The following is a 19,310-nucleotide window of genomic DNA, read 5'->3' on the forward strand; positions in this document are numbered from 1 at the left end:
CCCCATCATTGGTATCAGGCGGAGGAAAACTGCCCCATCATTGTCAGTGGGAAGAATATTTGCCTTTTGTAAATCAAACCCTTTAGTTCAGCTTTTATGGAGCTAAAAAGAGGACGCATCATGTCACCTCCCCACCGCCTGTTAAATGCCTCTAAAAAACAATCCAAAAGCAGATCACTTTTCAGAGGAGCAGCAATTTCTCCACATGTCTGAATCTAGCCTTAGGGAGGTTCACTCACCCTACTTGTCCTGGTTACCATTGTCACCGGGACCAAAATTGGGGAAAAATCCAAATTTATGATCTGTCATCAGAAAAGGAATAGAGTGGATATCTTATAACGAGGGGTCTTGTTCCAGTGACCACTGACTAAGGTGGCATTGCCCTCACTTTGGGGAGATTTCTTCTGTTGTGTCTACAGGTGAGGGACTGAAAATAAATCTCCCCAGTGGGATACAAATGGCAAAACAAAATCTCACAGGGGGTTCAACCCTTTGTAACTTTATAAAAAAAAAAAAAAACATGCAAAAACCAAAACAAAAACATTGCTTCAGATTTACTTTAATATTATTCCATTGTGTGGTAAATTGAGCGTTAAAGTTTTCAGTGTTAAAGTCGTTCATTCATTCAAAATGAGCCGCCAACACACAGCAGCAAACAAAAAAATATCCCTGCAGTATTATTTAGTGCGGCTAATGTGAGTCATGTTTATTGAGGTGTAATACTAAAGGAATAGGACTGAAACGCATGGCATGAATCGTCATTACCGCGCTTCCCCTCGGCTTCAGTGAATGGGTTCGCCATTTACCAACAAAGCCATGCAGTTTATAGACAAGATCCTCATTTTAGGTAGGTGTTTTCCATAAGGAATTACTTTTTATTTATTCATGGTACGTTAACCACCAGACTTCCGGACGGTTTTACCCCCTTCATAACCAGGGCATTTTTTTGCTATTTAGCACCGCGCTATTTTAACTGACAATTGCGCGGTCATGCAATGCTGTACCCAAATGAAATTTACATAATTTTATTCACACAAATACCAGTTTCTTTAGGTGATATTTGATCACTGCTGGATTTTTTATTTTATTATATGGAGTAAAAAAAGACCGAAAAAAATCAAAAAAAAAAAAACCAATATGTTCTACTTTCTATTCTAAAACATATATAATAATAAAAAAAAAAATCTAATTTCTTTTTAAAATATAGGCCAAAATGTATTCCTCTACATGTCTTTGGTAAGAAAAAAAAAAACACAAGTGTATTAATTGGTTTGTGAAAAAGCTATAGCGTCCACAAACTATGGTGTATATATACTGGAGTTTACGCAGTTAAAGGCGCTATGCTGTAATGGCGGTGATCAGTGACTTATAGTGTGACTGTATTAGGGTGGCGGGCAAACTGGCGCTAAAAGACGCTATCAGGGAGGGTCACTAACTGACACCGACGTCATTAAGGACACTAATACATTGCTCAGGAATAGTTGTGTACACAGGGCTGGTGCAAGGACTTTTGAGATCCTAGGTGAAATCTCCTTTTGCCGCCTCCCTCATTTGGCTCCACTCCTGACTCCACCCCCTTCGCCCTGTCCATGTATACCCCACCTTTTTAATGAAGCGCACATCAAATGCAGCCGCGCCCATCAAATGCAGCCGCGCCCATCAAATGCAGCCGCGCCCATCAATGAATGTTTACTTGCTTCTATTCATTTGGGAGTCAGGACACAGACAGTGTCCTCTGCCACCACTGCGCCTCTGACACTATGAGCGAATGGAACGGCGACTGCTTTCTGATGCTGAGACTTTGTTGCTTGCTGCGGGGAGAAGAGAGTAGAAACACCAGTGGTCGGGCGCCCCCTAGGCAGCAGTGCACACTAGGTGGCTGCCTAGTTTGCCTAGTGGTAGCCCGGGCCCTGACTGTACATAACACTGTACTAACAATGCTGGTAATCAGGGTTTTAACTGTGTGCCTAACAATGTGTAATGTTTACGGCTTTTACTTTTTGATCGGTCTAGTTTTCCCCCCTGTTTTTCCAGGGAGAAAAAACAGCTAGATTGTTGTTCCTGTTGCACAGAACTGTGTGTGATTGGACACAGCCCCTCAGCTGACTTCAGGCAAAATCAATAGTTGAAATCAGCTGGCAAATTCTCAATTCACAGCACAGTTCGGCAGGTGGCGCCACTGAAACCAAAAGAATGTGCTGACATACAAGTACAAGATTGTGCCTGTACCTGCCACCTACTCACAGTTAGTGGCGGCTGGCGCTCAAATTTCTTGGGGACGGCCCCCATCCAGCCAACACCCCCCAACCAGCCATCCAACCGCCACCAAATCAACCCACCCCCCATCGCTTGATCGATCGCCGATGCCCTCCCAACACCCACCCCCGTCGATTGCCGCTTTGCTCGCTCATCGCTCGCCAACCCCACATTTACCTTTATCCTTGCGTTTCTCTCTCCAAGTCCCAACAGTCTCCTCCTGGCCAATCAGGAGTCCTGCAATCCGGCCAAAGGGGGCTTAGGAATCCCGGCCAGTCGGGTCTCAGGATTTGCTGATTGGCCAGGAGGAAAAACATGTGAGAGGGGTCAGGGCGCTGTCATATGACGTCCTCCCGTTTAAACAGGGAATGCGCGCGATCGTGCGCATGCATCCCTGTTTCTTCGGTGGCGGCGTGTCACGGAGACACTGCTCACCACTGGAGGGGATGAACAGCCATTGGTTATGGCTGTTTACCCACGTGATCGGCTGTGATCCTTTCACAGCCGATCACTAAAATGTAAACAAACCGCGGTAACGAGATGTTACCGGGTTGTTCTCCTCCCCACACACCGATCGTGTGTGAGGAGGAGATTGCGGTAACATCTCGTTACCGCCTAGTGTACACCAATCACACTGATTGCCTGCCTACCCCCCTCAATAAAGAGGACCTGTCACCACCCCTCATAGCACCTGTCACCAGGCCCATCAGGGTACCCGAGCACCTGTCACCAGGCCCATCAGGGTACCCGAGCACCTGTCACCAGGCCCATCAGGGTACCCGAGCACCTGTCACCAGGCCCATCAGGGTACCCGAGCACCTGTCACCAGGCCCATCAGGGTACCCGAGCACCTGTCACCAGGCCCATCAGGGTACCCGAGCACCTGTCACCAGGCCCATCAGGGTACCCGAGCACCTGTCACCAGGCCCATCAGGGTACCCGAGCACCTGTCACCAGGCCCATCAGGGTACCCGAGCACCTGTCACCAGGCCCATCAGAGTACCCGAGCACCTGTCACCAGGCCCATCAGAGTACCCGAGCACCTGTCACCAGGCCCATCAGAGTACCCGAGCACCTGTCACCAGGCCCATCAGAGTACCCGAGCACCTGTCACCAGGCCCATCAGAGTACCCGAGCACCTGTCACCAGGCCATCAGAGTACCCGAGCACCTGTCACCAGGCCATCAGAGTACCCGAGCACCTGTCACCAGGCCATCAGAGTACCCGAGCACCTACTTGCAGCCCATGTCTCATATAATATACATTGGGGTGTTTGCTTTCCAAAATGGGGTCATTTTGTGGGTAATTTCTCCAGGACCTTCAAAAGTGTGATGGGTAGGAATGAAATGAGATGTGTCATTTATGCTCCTAGAACGCCTGAACGTACTACTTCAATGTTCGGCCTCTCTATGTGGCCAGGCTGTGTAAGTCCTACACATGCAGTATCGCCATACTTGGGAGGAGTAGCAGAATGTATTTTGGGGTGTAATTTTTGCTATATACATGCTATGTGTTATAAATATCTTATAAATTGACAATTTTGTGTAAAAAATAAAGTAAAAAAAATAAATGTGTTTTAATTTTTTTCCACATATTCCAAAAACTTCTGGAAAAAAATTAGCCATTCAAAAGACTCATTATGCCTCACAGATTATACGTTGGGGTGTTTGCTTTCCAAAATGGGGTAATTTTATGGGAAATTCCATTGTCCTGGTACTCCAGGGCCTTCAAAAGTGTAATAGGTGGTTGAGAAATGAGATGCGTCATTTTTGCTCGTAGAACGTCTGAAGGTACTACATCAATGTTGGTGTTCTGTATGTGGCCAGGATGTGTAAAAGTCTCACACATGTGGTATCGCCGTACTCGGGAAGAGTAGCAGAATGTATTTTGGGGTGTAATTTGTAGGGATGCACCGAATGGGTTTTTTGGTGCCGAAACCGATACCGAAAATGAAAAATACACTAGGCCAAAAACCGAAACCGATACCGAAACAGCACCGATACCGAAAATGACTGTTTTTAAAAAATATTTTTATACAGGAGGTGGTCAGAGACTGGGGACACGGTACAGGAGGTGGTCAGAGACTGGGGACACGGTACAGGAGGTGGTCAGAGACTGGGGACGTGGTACAGGAGATGGTCAGAGACTGGGGACGTGGTAACAGGAGATGGTCAGAGACTGGGGACGTGGTACAGGAGATGGTCAGAGACTGGGGACGTGGTACAGGAGATGGTCAGAGACTGGGGACGTGGTACAGGAGATGGTCAGAGACTGGGGACGTGGTACAGGAGATGGTCAGAGACTGGGGACGTGGTACAGGAGATGGTCAGAGACTGGGGACGTGGTACAGGAGATGGTCAGAGACTGGGGACGTGGTACAGGAGATGGTCAGAGACTGGGGACGTGGTACAGGAGATGGTCAGAGACTGGGGACGTGGTACAGGAGATGGTCAGAGACTGGGGACGTGGTACAGGAGATGGTCAGAGACTGGGGACGTGGTACAGGAGATGGTCAGAGACTGGGGACGTGGTACAGGAGATGGTCAGAGACTGGGGACGTGGTACAGGAGATGGTCAGAGACTGGGGACGTGGTACAGGAGATGGTCAGAGACTGGGGACGTGGTACAGGAGATGGTCAGAGACTGGGGACGTGGTACAGGAGATGGTCAGACACTGGGGACGTGGTACAGGAGATGGTCAGACACTGGGGACGTGGTACAGGAGATGGTCAGACTGGGGACGTGGTACAGGAGATGGTCAGACTGGGGACGTGGTACAGGAGATGGTCAGAGACTGGGGACGTGGTACAGGAGATGGTCAGAGACTGGGGACGTGGTACAGGAGATGGTCAGAGACTGGGGACGTGGTACAGGAGATGGTCAGAGACTGGGGACGTGGTACAGGAGATGGTCAGAGACTGGGGACGTGGTACAGGAGATGGTCAGAGACTGGGGACGTGGTACAGGAGATGGTCAGAGACTGGGGACGTGGTACAGGAGATGGTCAGAGACAGGGGACGTGGTACAGAAGATGGTCAGACTGGGGACATGGTACAGGAGATGGTCAGAGACAGAGGACGTGGTACAAGAAGCATCCCCCATTGCAGCCAGTGTGCCGCATTGCAGCCAGTGTGCCGCATTGCAGCCAGCCTGTGCACTGTGTGCAGGGAAGAGAGCCGCCTCCGCCCCCTGTTTGATAACAGTGCCGGGAACATCACAGCTTTCATTTCAATTGCTGTGTGTTCCCGGCTGTGCGCCGTCACACGCAGCCCCTCCCCCTTGTCCGGGCACTTTGATAGACAGATCATCCGTCCAATCCTGCAGATGATCTGTCTATCAAAGTGCCCGGACAAGGGGAGGGGCTGCGTGTGACGGCGCCCGGCCGGGAACACACAGCAATTTAAATGAAAGCTGTGATGTTCCCGGCGCTGTTATCAAACAGGCGGCGGAGGTGGCTCTCCTGCGCTATACACCCCCCATGATGGGCGTCACCAGGGGCGGGGGGCGGAGCTCCGCCCCCCACCCAGGCCACGCCCCATTTTCGGCTCCATTATCGGCCGTTTTTCTCTTTCCGCAAATTGCCGAAAAGGGCATTTTCGGCCGATATGTTTCGGCGGACGAAATTTCGGTGCATCACTAGTAATTTGTTGTATGCATATGCTGTGTCTGAGAAATAACCTGATATGACAATTTTGTAAAAAAAAATAAATAAATAAATAAAAATCTTCATTTTGCTAAGAATTGTGGGAAAAAATTACAACTTAAAAAAACTCACCATGCTACTTACTTAATACCTTGGAATGTCTACTTTGTAAAAAGGGCTCATTTGGGGGGTATTTGTACTTTCCTGACATTCCACGGCTGTCTGCCACTCTTTGCAGTTTTTATCAAAGTTGTAAAACAACCTCCTCATGCAATCTTTAAGTGCTGCGTCCCTGCGCTCTTCTGCATTGACCAGCTCACCAAAAAGCTTCTCAATGGTCTTTGTCCAGTAACGTTTGTAGCCCTTTGTGGATTTGAGCTCGTACTCCTCTGGCAGATTGCGCTCCGTTACACTCTCTGGCATTTCCATTTGGTAGCGATTCTTTGCCGTTCCCCAATACACTATATTTTTACAACCAAGCCTCTTGCATTGTTTCTCCAGATAGTCTGTAAGATTCTGCTCGGCAGTCTTGATATCTCTCAGTGCTTCGTCATAGTCAGGGTCAAAGCCAGCTTTAGGGGTAATCACCAGTTTTTTTAGCCTTCTCGAGATCAAATGAAGTGTCCCACCTCGTTCAGACATTAAGTCTGGGAATCGACCTTTAGGATGTTTATCTTTAACTAGATACTGACCGCCGGCTGTCAAATGACGGCCAGGCGGCGCACCTATTGTGGCGGGAGGCAGTCATATGACGTCCTCCCGTTTAAACAGGGAATGCGCGCGATCGTGCGCGCGCATCCCTGTTTCTTCGGTGGCGGCGTGTTACGGAGATACTGCTCGCCACTGAAGGGGGTGAACAGCCATTGGTTATGGCGGTTTACCACGTGATCGGCCGTGATGAAGTCACGGCTGCTCACAGATGGTCACACCCAGACTGTGCACTGGGAACACTGCTCGTCACCGGCGCTGGTAAACAGCCATTGGCCGGCTGTTTACCCACGTGATCCTTTTACAGCCTATCACTAAAATGTAAACAAACCGTGGTAACGAGATGTTACCAGGTTGTTCTGCTCCTCACACACCGATCGTGTGTGAGGAGGAGATTGCGGTAACATCTCGTTACCGCCTAGTGTACACCAATCACACTGATTGCCTGCCCCCCACCCCCCCCCCCAATAAAGAGAACCTGTTACCACCCCTCATAGTACCTGTCAATCACAGTCCATCAGAGCACCTGCCCGGGCCCATCAGGGTGCCAGAGCACCTGCCCGGGCCCATCAGGGTGCCCGAGCACCTGCCCGGGCCCATCAGGGTGCCCGAGCACCTGCCCGGGCCCATCAGGGTGCCCGAGCACCTGCCCGGGCCCATCAGGGTGCCCGAGCACCTGCCCGGGCCCATCAGGGTGCCCGAGCACCTGCCCGGGCCCATCAGGGTGCCCGAGCACCTGCCCGGGCCCATCAGGGTGCCCGAGCACCTGCCCGGGCCCATCAGGGTGCCCGAGCACCTGCCCGGGCCCATATCTGTCACCAGGCCATCAGAGTACCCGAGTACCCGTCACCAGAGTACCCGTCACCAGGCCATCAGAGTACCTATCTCCAGCCCATCAGAGTACCCAAGTACCTATTTGCAGCCCATGTGTCATAGAATATACGTTGGGGTGTTTGCTTTCCAAAATGGGGTCATTTTGTGGGTAATTTTACTGTCCTTGTGGTCCAGGACCTTCAAAAGTGTGATGGGTAGGAATGAAATGAGATGTGTCATTTATGCTCCTAGAACGCCTGAACGTACTACTTCAATGTTCGGCCTCTCTATGTGGCCAGGCTGTGCAAGTCCTACACATGCAGTATCGCCATACTCGGGAGGAGTAGCAGAATGTATTTTGGGGTGTAATTTTTGCTATATACATGCTATGTGTTAGAAATATCTTATAAATTGACAATTTTGTGTAAAAAAAAATAAAAAATAAATAAAGGCGTTTTAATTTTTTTTCCACATATTCCAAAAACTTCTGGGAAAAAATTAGCCATTCAAAAGACTCATTATGCCTCACAGATTATACGTTGGGGTGTTTGCTTTCCAAAATGGGGTCATTTTATGGGAAATTCCATTGTCCTGGTACTCCAGGGCCTTCAAAAGTGTAATAGGTGGCTGTGAAATTAGATGCGTCATTTTTCCTCGTAGAACGTCTGAAGGTACTACATCAATGTTGGTGTTCTGTATGTGGCCAGGCTGTGTAAAAGTCTCACACATGTGGTATCGCCGTACTCAGGAAGAGTAGCAGAATCTATTTTTAAAAAGGGGTCATTTGGGGGGTATTTGTACTTTCCTGACTTGTTAGTGTCTCAAGAAATGAGATACACCTGATGTACTGAAGGCCTGATCAGAAGTGATCAATTTTCAGTGATTGGCACCATAATTTGTAGAATCTAAATTTCACAAAGACCAAATATATACTAATGTGGGTTATTTTTACCAAAGATATGTAGCAGTATAAATTTTGGCCAAAATTTATGAAGAAAAATTACTAATTAGCAAAAATGTATGACAGAAAAGAAAAAAGGCATTTTTTTTTTCACAAAATTTACGAATTTATAAATTCGGGACACTGAAGATCGGCGACCTGATTATTAGTGTAGATGTTCCCTGTTTGGATTTGCCGGTTATCGGGTCTCCTCATGCACTTAGCGCAAGGAGAGGATTGCCGATAACTTTCAAATCCTGTTTACGCTGTTATGGGACACAGCTGGTCACATTGTAACGAGCACGCTGCAATTGGCTCTCAACTCCGATCATCTGTGTCCTAAGGACAGCAATCACAGATCCCTGCTTATGCATGTCGCAGGAGGGACGCAGGCTGCAAGGTCATGGGAAGACATCAATAGGCGTCCTCCCAGCAAAGTGAGCCTGCAGCTGTATCCTTCTTTCGGCTATACCACGGGTGGCGAAGGGATTATGTTTAACCACGTTAACCTTAGCCCTAGTTCACACCAGTGCAACTTGCACCTAAGATTTATTTGCTACTTCATTTAAACAGAAAATTATGCAAGTTGCAATGATTTCAGAAACAAAACAAACAAAATTTTTTAAAAATGTGCATACTAGCCCATGAATCAAAAGGGTCTGCGTTACCATGAGAGTTGGCAGTGCTCAGAAGAGGCACACATTTGTAAGTTCTAATAAAGCCTCATGAGTGCAGATAAACAATAACAATAATTCAATTTTTGTGCAGTTTCTCAGATAGTATGGCTGAATTTGCATTGCATTAAGACCAAACTTTCACAGGCCCCTTTTTTGGTCCGCACCAGAATCGGATCGCATGGGTGTTCACACTCACCCTTTAAAAAATAAAATAAATAAATAACTTTTATTCCTATTAGAAGGAATGTAAACATCCCTTGCAATAGGAATAGTGCAAGGCGGGTCCTCTTTACAGAGAGATGTGGAGTCTGCAAGCCTGAGATTAATAATAAAAGAAAAAAAAAAAACCCACGCACCATGATCTCAGCCTTTCCAGCTGAATATACAGCGGTTTACAAATGCCGGGCCTAATGTAAAGTCATAACATAGTGCCCGGCCTCCGAAGGTCAGAGACTGCCATGGACCATCTGGCGGCTCCCATCAAAATCCAGGATGTCATATGATGTACAGTAGGTTGGAAGCGGTTAAAGTGGAACTTTTCCCATATCTCACATCAGCATGGATATCTGCACGCCGATAATCTGAATATAGGTTTCTGCTGGCTACATTCATAATACATATTTGTATTTAAAGTGGTTGTAAACCCTTACAACCCACTGACCTACAGGTAAGCCTAGATTAAGGCTTACCTGTAGGTCCAAGAAATATCTCCTAAACCTATACGGTTTAGGAGATATTTGCCCGAAGACAGGCACCGCTGTGTACGGCGCGTGCGCCGTAGACAGCGGCGCACAGGCGCACTGAGCGTGGCATTTCCAATAATGGACCTGCCACGCATGTCAGCTCCCTGCGCATGCGTGGGAGTGACGTTATCGCGGCTCCGCCGAATGACAGTGGCGGAGCTGCGAGACCCCACCGAGAAGATGGATGCGTCGGACTACAGGGGACAGCGGCGACTTCGCTGGCTCCTGTGTCAGGTAAGTGATACATAATGGGCTACTATGCAATGCATAGTAGTCCATTATGCTTTGCAGGGAATGAAAGAGGAAGTAAACCCATCAGGGTTTACTTCCTCTAACAGCAGCTACAAACCCCTTCTGTCAAACAAAATTTTGTAGTGTTTAACCAAATAAAAAAGCAGCACACATCTATGCAACAGTTGGTGGGAGGAAATACACATCTTGATAATTGTTGTCTTGTCAGGTTTTTTTTTTTTTTTTACCTCCATTTCCTCCTCAGTATCAGAAGGTTCTGTGCAAACAGCCAGTGCCAGCCTCTTGTCCTTTTCGGTTTTCAGTGCATCATCTGCCATTTTCATTGCTTTAGTTATTTCAGGCCTGGTACTGAAAAACATGCCCCTTTTTGGGCTTCTGCGGCAGAGGAACCTAAAAAGTACAAATAAATATGACATTTAAAAAAAGAAAATGATCCACATATACACACACAAAGATTTTAACTAAACTAACTTTGGAAAGGCTTGGCATGGTTTTTACAGTCTGCTCTCAGTCATCTGGCAATAAGTAAACTGTTTATGTGCAAAGATATCGATTTAGGTCACCTCCTGAATGGCATGAGGTGGTGGGGGGGGGGGGGGGGTATTGCACATACAGCTACGGCGATTCACGCAGCAGTGCCAACCTGCCGCCATAGAACGACAGCAGCTGGTCGGCAAGCAGCTAACCTGTTGCCAGCGTAACTAATGTGCGACGGCAAAAGGGTGGGCTTCAACTCCCACACATGCACCTTTGGGCTGCCAAGGTTTTTGAGAACGCACTCACTGTGATGTGATGTGTCAATGACCAGGGTGGCTTTGATTTAAATCTCCTCGATTTAACCACTTCGGCCACGGAAGATTTGGCTACTCAATGATCAGCCCATTTGAGATACGGCACTGCATTGCTTTAAGTGACAATCGCCCAGTTGTGACAAGCTGTACCCAAACAAAAATTGATGTCCTTTTTTCTCCCCACAAAAAAAAAAAAAAACCCAACGCAATATTTTGTATACAACAAAAGGGAGGAAAGAAATGGGACTTGAGGCAAGTCACTGAATGCATACCTTATTCGATTCATTTATAAAATAATTATTAACAAATCATATTATAGAGGGTGTCAATCTGAAATACAGGACACAAAATAATGTAATACATTTGCATAAATATGTAATAGTTATACAGAGCAAGATAAGACGTAAGCATTATAGTTACGAGAGAACACTCATCCATTCATAAAAGTTCAATGAACATAATCTATTTTTCATGGTGAGCCAAAATTGTCTAAGCATCAGTTCGATGCAACTCATGGCTCATGCCAATCATCAGGAGTAAAATGCTCTGAAATTAAATCAGCGATATCTACAAGTATAGAATATCCTTTAAACCACTTGGAATCCGCGCTATTGCCAAATGACGGCATTAGCGCGGACCTACTTTTCCGGGACTACGTCTATTGACGTCGTCCCGTGTACGAGTGGCCTGCGCGCCCCCTGAGGGGCGCGCGCGGCGCGCTCTGTGATCGGCGAATCCAGGAGACTCGCCTGATCACCGATCCCTGAAAGGGGTCGATCCCGACCCCTTATCACGTGATCAGCTGTCAGCCAATGACAGCTGATCATGTGATAGAACGGAGCCGGTAATCGGCTATTATTCCTCCTCGCGCTGACAGCGCGAGGAGAAAAAAAAAAAAGCCGATCACCGGCGGCCGTGATCGGGACATCAGTCCCGATCACGGCCTACAATACAAGCGACCACCTGCCCCCTGCCAGTGCCCACCTGCCCCCTGCAGTGCCATCCTGAAAGTAAGTGCCCCCGTCAGTGTCACCCAGCAGTGCCCATAGTGCCCACAGTGCCACCCACAGTGCCCACAATCTGCCTCAAAGGTGCTGCACCCCAGTGGCGCCCATCAGTGCCCAGCAGTGCCGCCCATCAGTGCCCAGCAGTCCCATCTATCAGTGGTACCCATCAGTGCCCATCCGTGCCACTTATCCGTGCCACCCATCCGTGCCATCTTATCTGTGCCCATCGGTAACCGCCTTATCTGTGCCTATTAGTGCCGCCTTATCTGTGCCCACCAATGCAGCCCATCAGTGCCCACCAATGCAGCCCATCAGTGCCCACCAATGCAGCCCATCAGTGCCCACCAATGCAGCCCATCAATGAAGGAGAAAAATGACCCATTTGCAAAATTTTATAACAAACTATTAAAACATGATTTTTTTTTTTTTGCATCTTTTTTTGTTTGTTTAGCAAAAAATAAAACTCCGAGCTGTAACTAAATACCACCAAAAGAAAGCTCTATTTGTGGGAAAAAAAAGATAAAAATTTCATTTGGGTACAGTGTTGTATGACCGCACAATTGTCATTCAAAGTGCATCAGCGCTGAAAGCTGAAAATTGGTCTGGGACTGAGGGAGGTTTAAGTGCCCAGTAAGCAAGTGGTTAAAAACGGAGAACAATCTCTCAAAATAAAAAAAAGGTGTGTAACTTACAGTACGGCCAAATGGTGACGGCGTAACGCCCAACCTTAAATCCAGGGGAAGAAGAGGGACAAGGATGATCATCTCCCCCCCGGGGCTGAGGTGAGGTGTCCCACCTCACCTCAGACCAGACAACAGCCAGGAGAAGACCAGGTGAATAACTTCAACACATTCATTTCACATGGTTTCATTTTCCTTCCCTTGCAGAGCACTGTGGACTGTTAAATATACACCAGATTCACATGGACGTGACATGGTCACCACCTGGCTGTTGTCTCTGGTCTGGATGGGACTCCTCACCTCAGGCCCGGGGGAGATGATCATCCTTGTCCCTCTTCTTCCCTTGGATTTAAAGGGTGGGCGTCACCATTTGGCCGTACTGTAAAGCCCCATACACACTATCAGTTTAATTGATTTTTCATCGTGAGCCAAAATTGTCTAAGCATCAGTTCGATGTAATTCGACGCATGTTTCATGGCTCATATCCCTAGGATATAGGTGTGACTTAAGCCCCATACACACTATCGTTTTTTCTGCTGAGTTTTTCCTTCAGATTTACCAAAACCATATAATATGAGGTCAAACATTAGAAGTTTCAATTTGTATTGAATGAGGCAGGCCCTTCCACTACATGGTTTTGGTAAACCTGAAGGAAAAACTCAGCAGAAAAACCCATAGTGTGTATGGGGCTTAAGTCACACCTATATCCTAGGGGATATCCTATACTTACACTGATTTAATTTCAGAGCATTTTACTGCATGAGCCATGAAACCTGCGTCGAATTACATCGAACTGATGCTTAGACAATTTTGGCTCACAATGAAAAATCAATTATGTTCATTGAACTTTTAAGAATGGATGAGTGTCCTTTTTTAACTATAGTGCTTATTAAGTTTTATATTGCTCTGTATAACTATTACATTATATTGTGTCCTGTATTTCAGATTGACACCCTCTATAAATGTGATTTAATAATTTTATAAACGAATTGAATAAAGGTATGCATTCAGTGACTTGCCTCATACAAAGTCCCATTTCTTTCCTCCTTTTGTTGTATACATATCAGGGATGGAGGCTTGTCATTGTTACAATTAGACCCCCTTTCACACCGAGGGCGTTTTGAAGGCTCTATAGTGTTAGAAATAGCGCCTGCAATCCGCCCTCAAACTGCTGCACCATTGTCTCCAGTGTGAAAGCCCGAGGGCTTTCACACTGGAGCGGTGCGCTGGCAGGAAGTTCAGAAAAGTCCTGCCAGCAGCTTCTTTGGAGCGGTGCGTTTACCGCTCCTCCACCACTGCTCCCCATTGAAATCAATGGGGCAGAGCTGTATTACTGCTGGCAGAATCCCGCTATTGCGGGCTGGTTTAACCCTTTCTTGCCCGCTAGCGGGGGCGGCCGAAATGCGCTGCAAATCCGACAGTAAGACGCAGCTAAAAATAGCGGCGTTTTACCGCCGATGCTATGAGCACGGCAGTGTGAAAGCCCTCTTAGGTTGAAGGCGAGGGAGGTGGCAGCAGCAGTTGACTGGATGCCCGCTAACAGGCGCTGCCATGATGGATCTGAAATGACAGGTGCCCTTTAAAAATTGAAGGACTCCTTCTTGCAGGTAGTTAGAATCTTTAACTTCATTTTTACTGCTTGCCCTTCCGCCTCACACTTACAGCCTAGTACAGATGCATTTCTCTTCAAACAATCACACAGTCTGTCGTGTACATAGATTTTCAAAACAATGGGATAAAAGAATATTCCTCAACTTTTTTCATCTCGTGATTACTTTGAAATGTGTGAATGCATCAATGCAGTGCGTGTTCTCTCAGTTAGGATTCATTGAATGAGTTTACCAAAAATTTAACATTTTGCAGAATATACAGCCTCATGCTACAGAACTAAGCTCCATTTCATGCTAAATAGAAAACTCTTTAGATTTTTACTCCAAAAGCATACATTTTTATTATATATATCAATATAGAGAGATATAATAATATATATATATGCATAGCTAGAGAACTAACATGGATTGTTGCGGTACCAGAGAGGGGTTTTATACACAAGTTAAGAATACATTTTAACAAAAATTTACACGTAGAAAACACAAAAAAAACATCTATAATAGTTACAAAAAATATCAGATGGTTGACACGTTTCACTTAACCACTTAAGGACCGCCTCATGTAAATACACGTCGTTTTTTTGAAGAGGGATATCTCGGTAACAGCAGATACTGCTGCCACAAGCGAGATAACCCTCTTTACAGGAGGCGGCCCTGTGTACGATAACGGTGGTCTCTGCGGTGGGTTCACCGCAAGATCACCGTTATCGGTGGCGGGAGGTGCCACCCCCCTTCTCCGGAGCCGTCGGGTCCTTTCTTCTGCTGGGTATAGAGACGAGAGAGGCTAAGATGGCCCCCACCCATCTCTATACCATAGGAGGGCGGAAGCAACGTCAAAACGTCACTTCCGCCCACACCTCTTAAAAAGGTATAGTCCGAATATGAGATCTGAGGACTTTTTGACGCCAGATGTCATATTTAAGAGGACCTGTCATGTTTTCTATTACAAAAGATGTTTACATTCCTTGTAATAGGAATAAAAGTGATCCATGTATTTTTTTTTTTAAGTGTAAAAATAAAATCAAGTAAAATAAATAAAAATAAAAATTTAACCCCCCCCCCATCCCGACGAGCTCGCACACAGAAGCGAACGCATATGAAAACGGCAGTCAAACCACACATATGAGGTATTGCCCCGATCGGTAGAGCGAGATCAATAATTCTGCAACTTGTAGAATTTTTTAAATATCGCTTATGGAGATTTTTGAGGGTAAAAGTTTGACGCCATTCCATGAGCGGCGCAATTTTGAAGTATGACAAGTATTACTCGGCTTAACATTATCTTTCTCAAAAAAAAAAAAAAAAAAAAACTTGGGCTAATTTTACTGGTGTCTTTTTTAATTCAAAAAGGTGAATTTTTTCTCAAAAAAGTACGCTCGTAAGACCGCTGAGAAAATACGGTGTAAAAAAAAGCTGTTGCAATGACCACCATTTTATTCTCTAGGGCGTTATTTATGTATTGGTGTGTGGTGTGTGGTGTGTATTTATATTATGTTTGGGGGCTCTAAGTAATTTTCTAGCAAAAAAAAAAAAAAAAAGTTTTAAACATGTAAATGCCAAATCTGAAAAAAGAGGCCCGGTCCTTAAGTGGTTAATAACTTCTTCAGAATCGGTTAAGTGAATATCGTCGACCATCTCTGATATTTTCAGTAACTATTGTATTGAACCTTACAATGAGTCGGATGTTTTTATTGTGTGTTTTCTATGTGTAAATTTTGTTACAATAAATGTATTCTTTATTAACTTGTGTATAAAATCCCTCTCTGGTACCGCAATAATCCATCATGTTGGCCCTCTATGCAAAGTTGGATGAGGTATCCTCATAGCCGTAATGTTCTTTAATCTATATTTTATCCACCCTGTCAATGACACATCTAGATCCCAACAATCAGTAGCTGGCAGGACCAGCTCCCCATCAAGTGACCACTATGCAAGCCAGTCACATTGGTCATATGATTGTGGATCCTCCCCACCCCCTGGGCGCTCAGAACTTTTCAAAGTGACACTGAAACGCTGGATAGGGATTAACATGCTCTTCTCACACCACTGTCCTCTGATCTGCTCATTGACCAAGTCCAGCATAACTGGTTTACACATAAAAAAAAGTGTTTATAAATAAAACTTCAACATTTAAAGCGCTTACTTACCTGAATAATTCTTCACATATTTTATGCCTATCCATCCTCTAGTTGGTGGGTCATCAAAGAACTGCACGTGAACATGAAGAGACTTGCCCTTTCCTCTGAAATGTGTGTCTTCGTTGGGGTGGTTGTAAACTAATGACGGCCACCAGGGGTGACCTGGCATCTTGGCCTAAACAAGGTCACCAGGTGAGAAATCGCAAACACTGCAGACAGAAAAATACATTTCTTATATTAATAATATCCCAGGAAGTGTCCAACGTTTTAGAGCAGAACTCCAAGCATAGAAGAGAGAGAACATAAGCTAAATACAGTTAGCTAATCACTAAGGTGGTTGTAAACCCTTACATATACCCAGTGAAGGGACAATCCTTATGCAATATACAGAGAATTAACAAATCTCCTATATAAAAGTTGTACCTGTGTATCTGCGGTCTCCTCTTCAGGCAAAGTCCTGAATTTACTAAGCTTGTCTATATAAAAAAAAAAAAAAAAAAGGGGGGGGGGGGGGGGTGGGGGCAGAGCTGAAGTAACATTCTGCAGAGCTCAGTGAGGAGAGCTCCTGAAAGCTGATTGGAGGGAAGGTACACCCCCCCCCCCCCTTCACACAGCAACAGAGCTGAGGTTGTCAGTCAGCTGGAGCTCCCTCCTGTATCACCATTTTTCTCTTGGTGTCAGGAAATCTTGTCAGAAGCGATTCATGCTAAAAGAAGCAGCAGACAAAAAAGTGACACTTAGTGCTCTTAACTGAGACAAGTACACACTATAGAGGGATATGTTTTGTTCATATTTCATGTCTGAGGTTTACAACCACTTTAAACTAGTTGCATTAACCACTTAAGCCCCGGACCATTTTGCTGACCAAAGACCAGAGCACTTTGAGATTCGGCACTGTGTCACTTTAACGGACAATTGCACGCTCATGCGACATGGTTCCCAAACAAAAATGGATGTCTTCCCCACCCCCCCAACAAATAGCTTTCTTTTGGTGGTATTTGATCATCCACGCGGTTTTTATCTTTTGCGCTATAAACAAAAGAGCGACAATTTTGAAAAAAAAAATAAAAATTTTTTACACTTTGCTATAATAAATATCCCCCAAAAATATATTTAAAAAGATTTGATAAAAATGCCATAAAACTATCCCCTATAACTTTTGCACAGGGCATTGCATCCATGTAATCTGTCAGCGGACACAGCCGTCAACTGATCAGTGCACCGGCCCGCTGCCAGCGTCATGTGATCGATGTGACCAATCACAGCAGATCATGTCAATTGTAAACAATGGATGACTTTCTTTCATGCCATCCATTGTATACAACTGTGCTGTTAGCTGCGATTGGTCAGTGATCACATGGTAGAGGCCAATCACAACAAATCTGAATGAATCAATTTCATTCAGTAAAATAGTACTACAGATCCCCCTTTGCCCATATGCATGCTTTCCATCCCCCTCACATGGCTGTGGAAGGTATTACAGATCTACCTCCCTTTCTCATATTGTTGCTCCACATCCCCCCCACGTCGGTGAATAGTCTGTCGGACTTTCAGCCGAGAATCCCCCGTGCGCATTGTGAGGGGAATATCTCCTAAACCTGTTCTGTTTAGGAGATTTTTACCTACAGGTAAGCCTTATTATAGGCTTTCCTGTAGGTAAAAGTTGTAAAAAGGACTATACAACCGCTTTCAGTGCCACAGCCCCCCCCACATGGCAGTAAACGGTACTGGAGATCCCTTCCTCTCCCTTTTTTCTGCTTCACACCCCCCTCACGTGGCAGTAGATGGTACTACAGATCCCTCCTTCCCCACACCTCCCTCATGTGGCAATGAATAATACTACAGATCCTCTCCAATATTTCTTCTCCACACCCCCCTCACATGGCAATGAATAGTATTACAAGTCCCCCTCCCTTTCTCCTTGTTGCTCCACACCCCCTCGCCTGGCAGTAGATGGTATTACAGTACAAATCCCTCTCATTTCTGCTCCACACCCCCTCACCTGGCGGTGAATGGTACTACAGGTCCCTCATATTTCTTCCCTCTGTGTTTCGGGGCCCCGCTGACTCCTTCGGAGGGGAGTTCTTCTCCCCTGGCTGCAGCTGAACACCGACAGGGGTTCAAACCCTCCCCTAAATCGATAAACTGTATATATGGTGAATGGTGTTGCGCTCCACTAATAGTACAGATAAATAGATAAATATGGGTATAACTGTCAATATACAATGTGCAAATAATTACTGTTATCTTATTCAAAAATAAGTAGATGCTCCTTCAAAAACGAATTTTGAATCTAAACGCATGCAAACTATCATAAAATACTTCTTCCACAAAAGTGCATCTGGTGACAATAAGCAATAAAGTGCATTCAGTGCCAAAAGTTTAAACATATAATCAATATATATATGATATAGAATATAATTCAATCCATAGTGCATATAGTGTAAAAACTCAAAAAATATAGTGGTAAAAAAAAAAAAATTTGAAAATAACCAAACAATGAATAGTAGTGATATGGATTGAGAACTTTTCTTCTTTTATAGAGAAATAGACACTTACTATTAATTACTCCTTGCACCTTATTGGACATTGAACTATTCATTGTTTGGTTATTTTCATATTTTTTTTACACTATATACACTATGGATTGAAAAAAAAAAAAAAAATTATATATATATATATATATATATATATATATATATATATATATATATATATATATATATATATATATATATATTTTTTTTTTTTCAATCTATAGTGCACATAGTGTAAAAAATCTGAAAATAACCAAACAATGAATAGTTCAATGTCCAATAAGGTGCAACGGAGTAATAGTGAAAGTGTCTATTTCTATATAAAAGAAGAAAAGTTCTCAATATTCCCATATTTATCTATTTTATTTATCTGTACTATTAGTGGAGCACAACACCATTAACCATATATACAGATGTAAAATATGGCAACCTCTGAGGTTCATGCTTTCAGAAAATATATCATATTTGGCTATTATAAGTAATTTTTCTAGCTAAAAAACATGTTTATTGTAGCA

At 45.0% G+C, this 19,310-nt stretch overlaps 1 protein-coding gene across 2 annotated transcripts in view; it reads right to left on the reverse strand.

Moving 5' to 3' along the window:
• LOC143924116 (uncharacterized) overlaps positions 1–19,310 on the reverse strand; it is a 57,710-nt gene that overhangs the window by 37,221 nt on the left and 1,179 nt on the right. The window contains exons 2-3 of one of the 2 annotated variants that reach the window (XM_077448171.1): positions 16,268–16,467; positions 10,260–10,422 (exon numbers count right to left, since the gene is read on the reverse strand). In XM_077448171.1, the coding sequence (XP_077304297.1) occupies positions 10,260–10,422; positions 16,268–16,302 (198 nt within the window). In that variant the 5' untranslated portion in view covers positions 16,303–16,467. The remainder of the gene's footprint in view (positions 1–10,259; positions 10,423–16,267; positions 16,468–19,310) is intronic. The other variant, XM_077448172.1, reaches the window with a different exon arrangement.

This window comes from Lithobates pipiens, unplaced genomic scaffold (assembly GCF_037356315.1).
Source record: "Lithobates pipiens isolate NorthernLeopardFrog02 unplaced genomic scaffold, aLitPip1_a1.2 Scaffold_22, whole genome shotgun sequence".
NCBI lineage: Eukaryota > Metazoa > Chordata > Amphibia > Anura > Ranidae > Lithobates > Lithobates pipiens.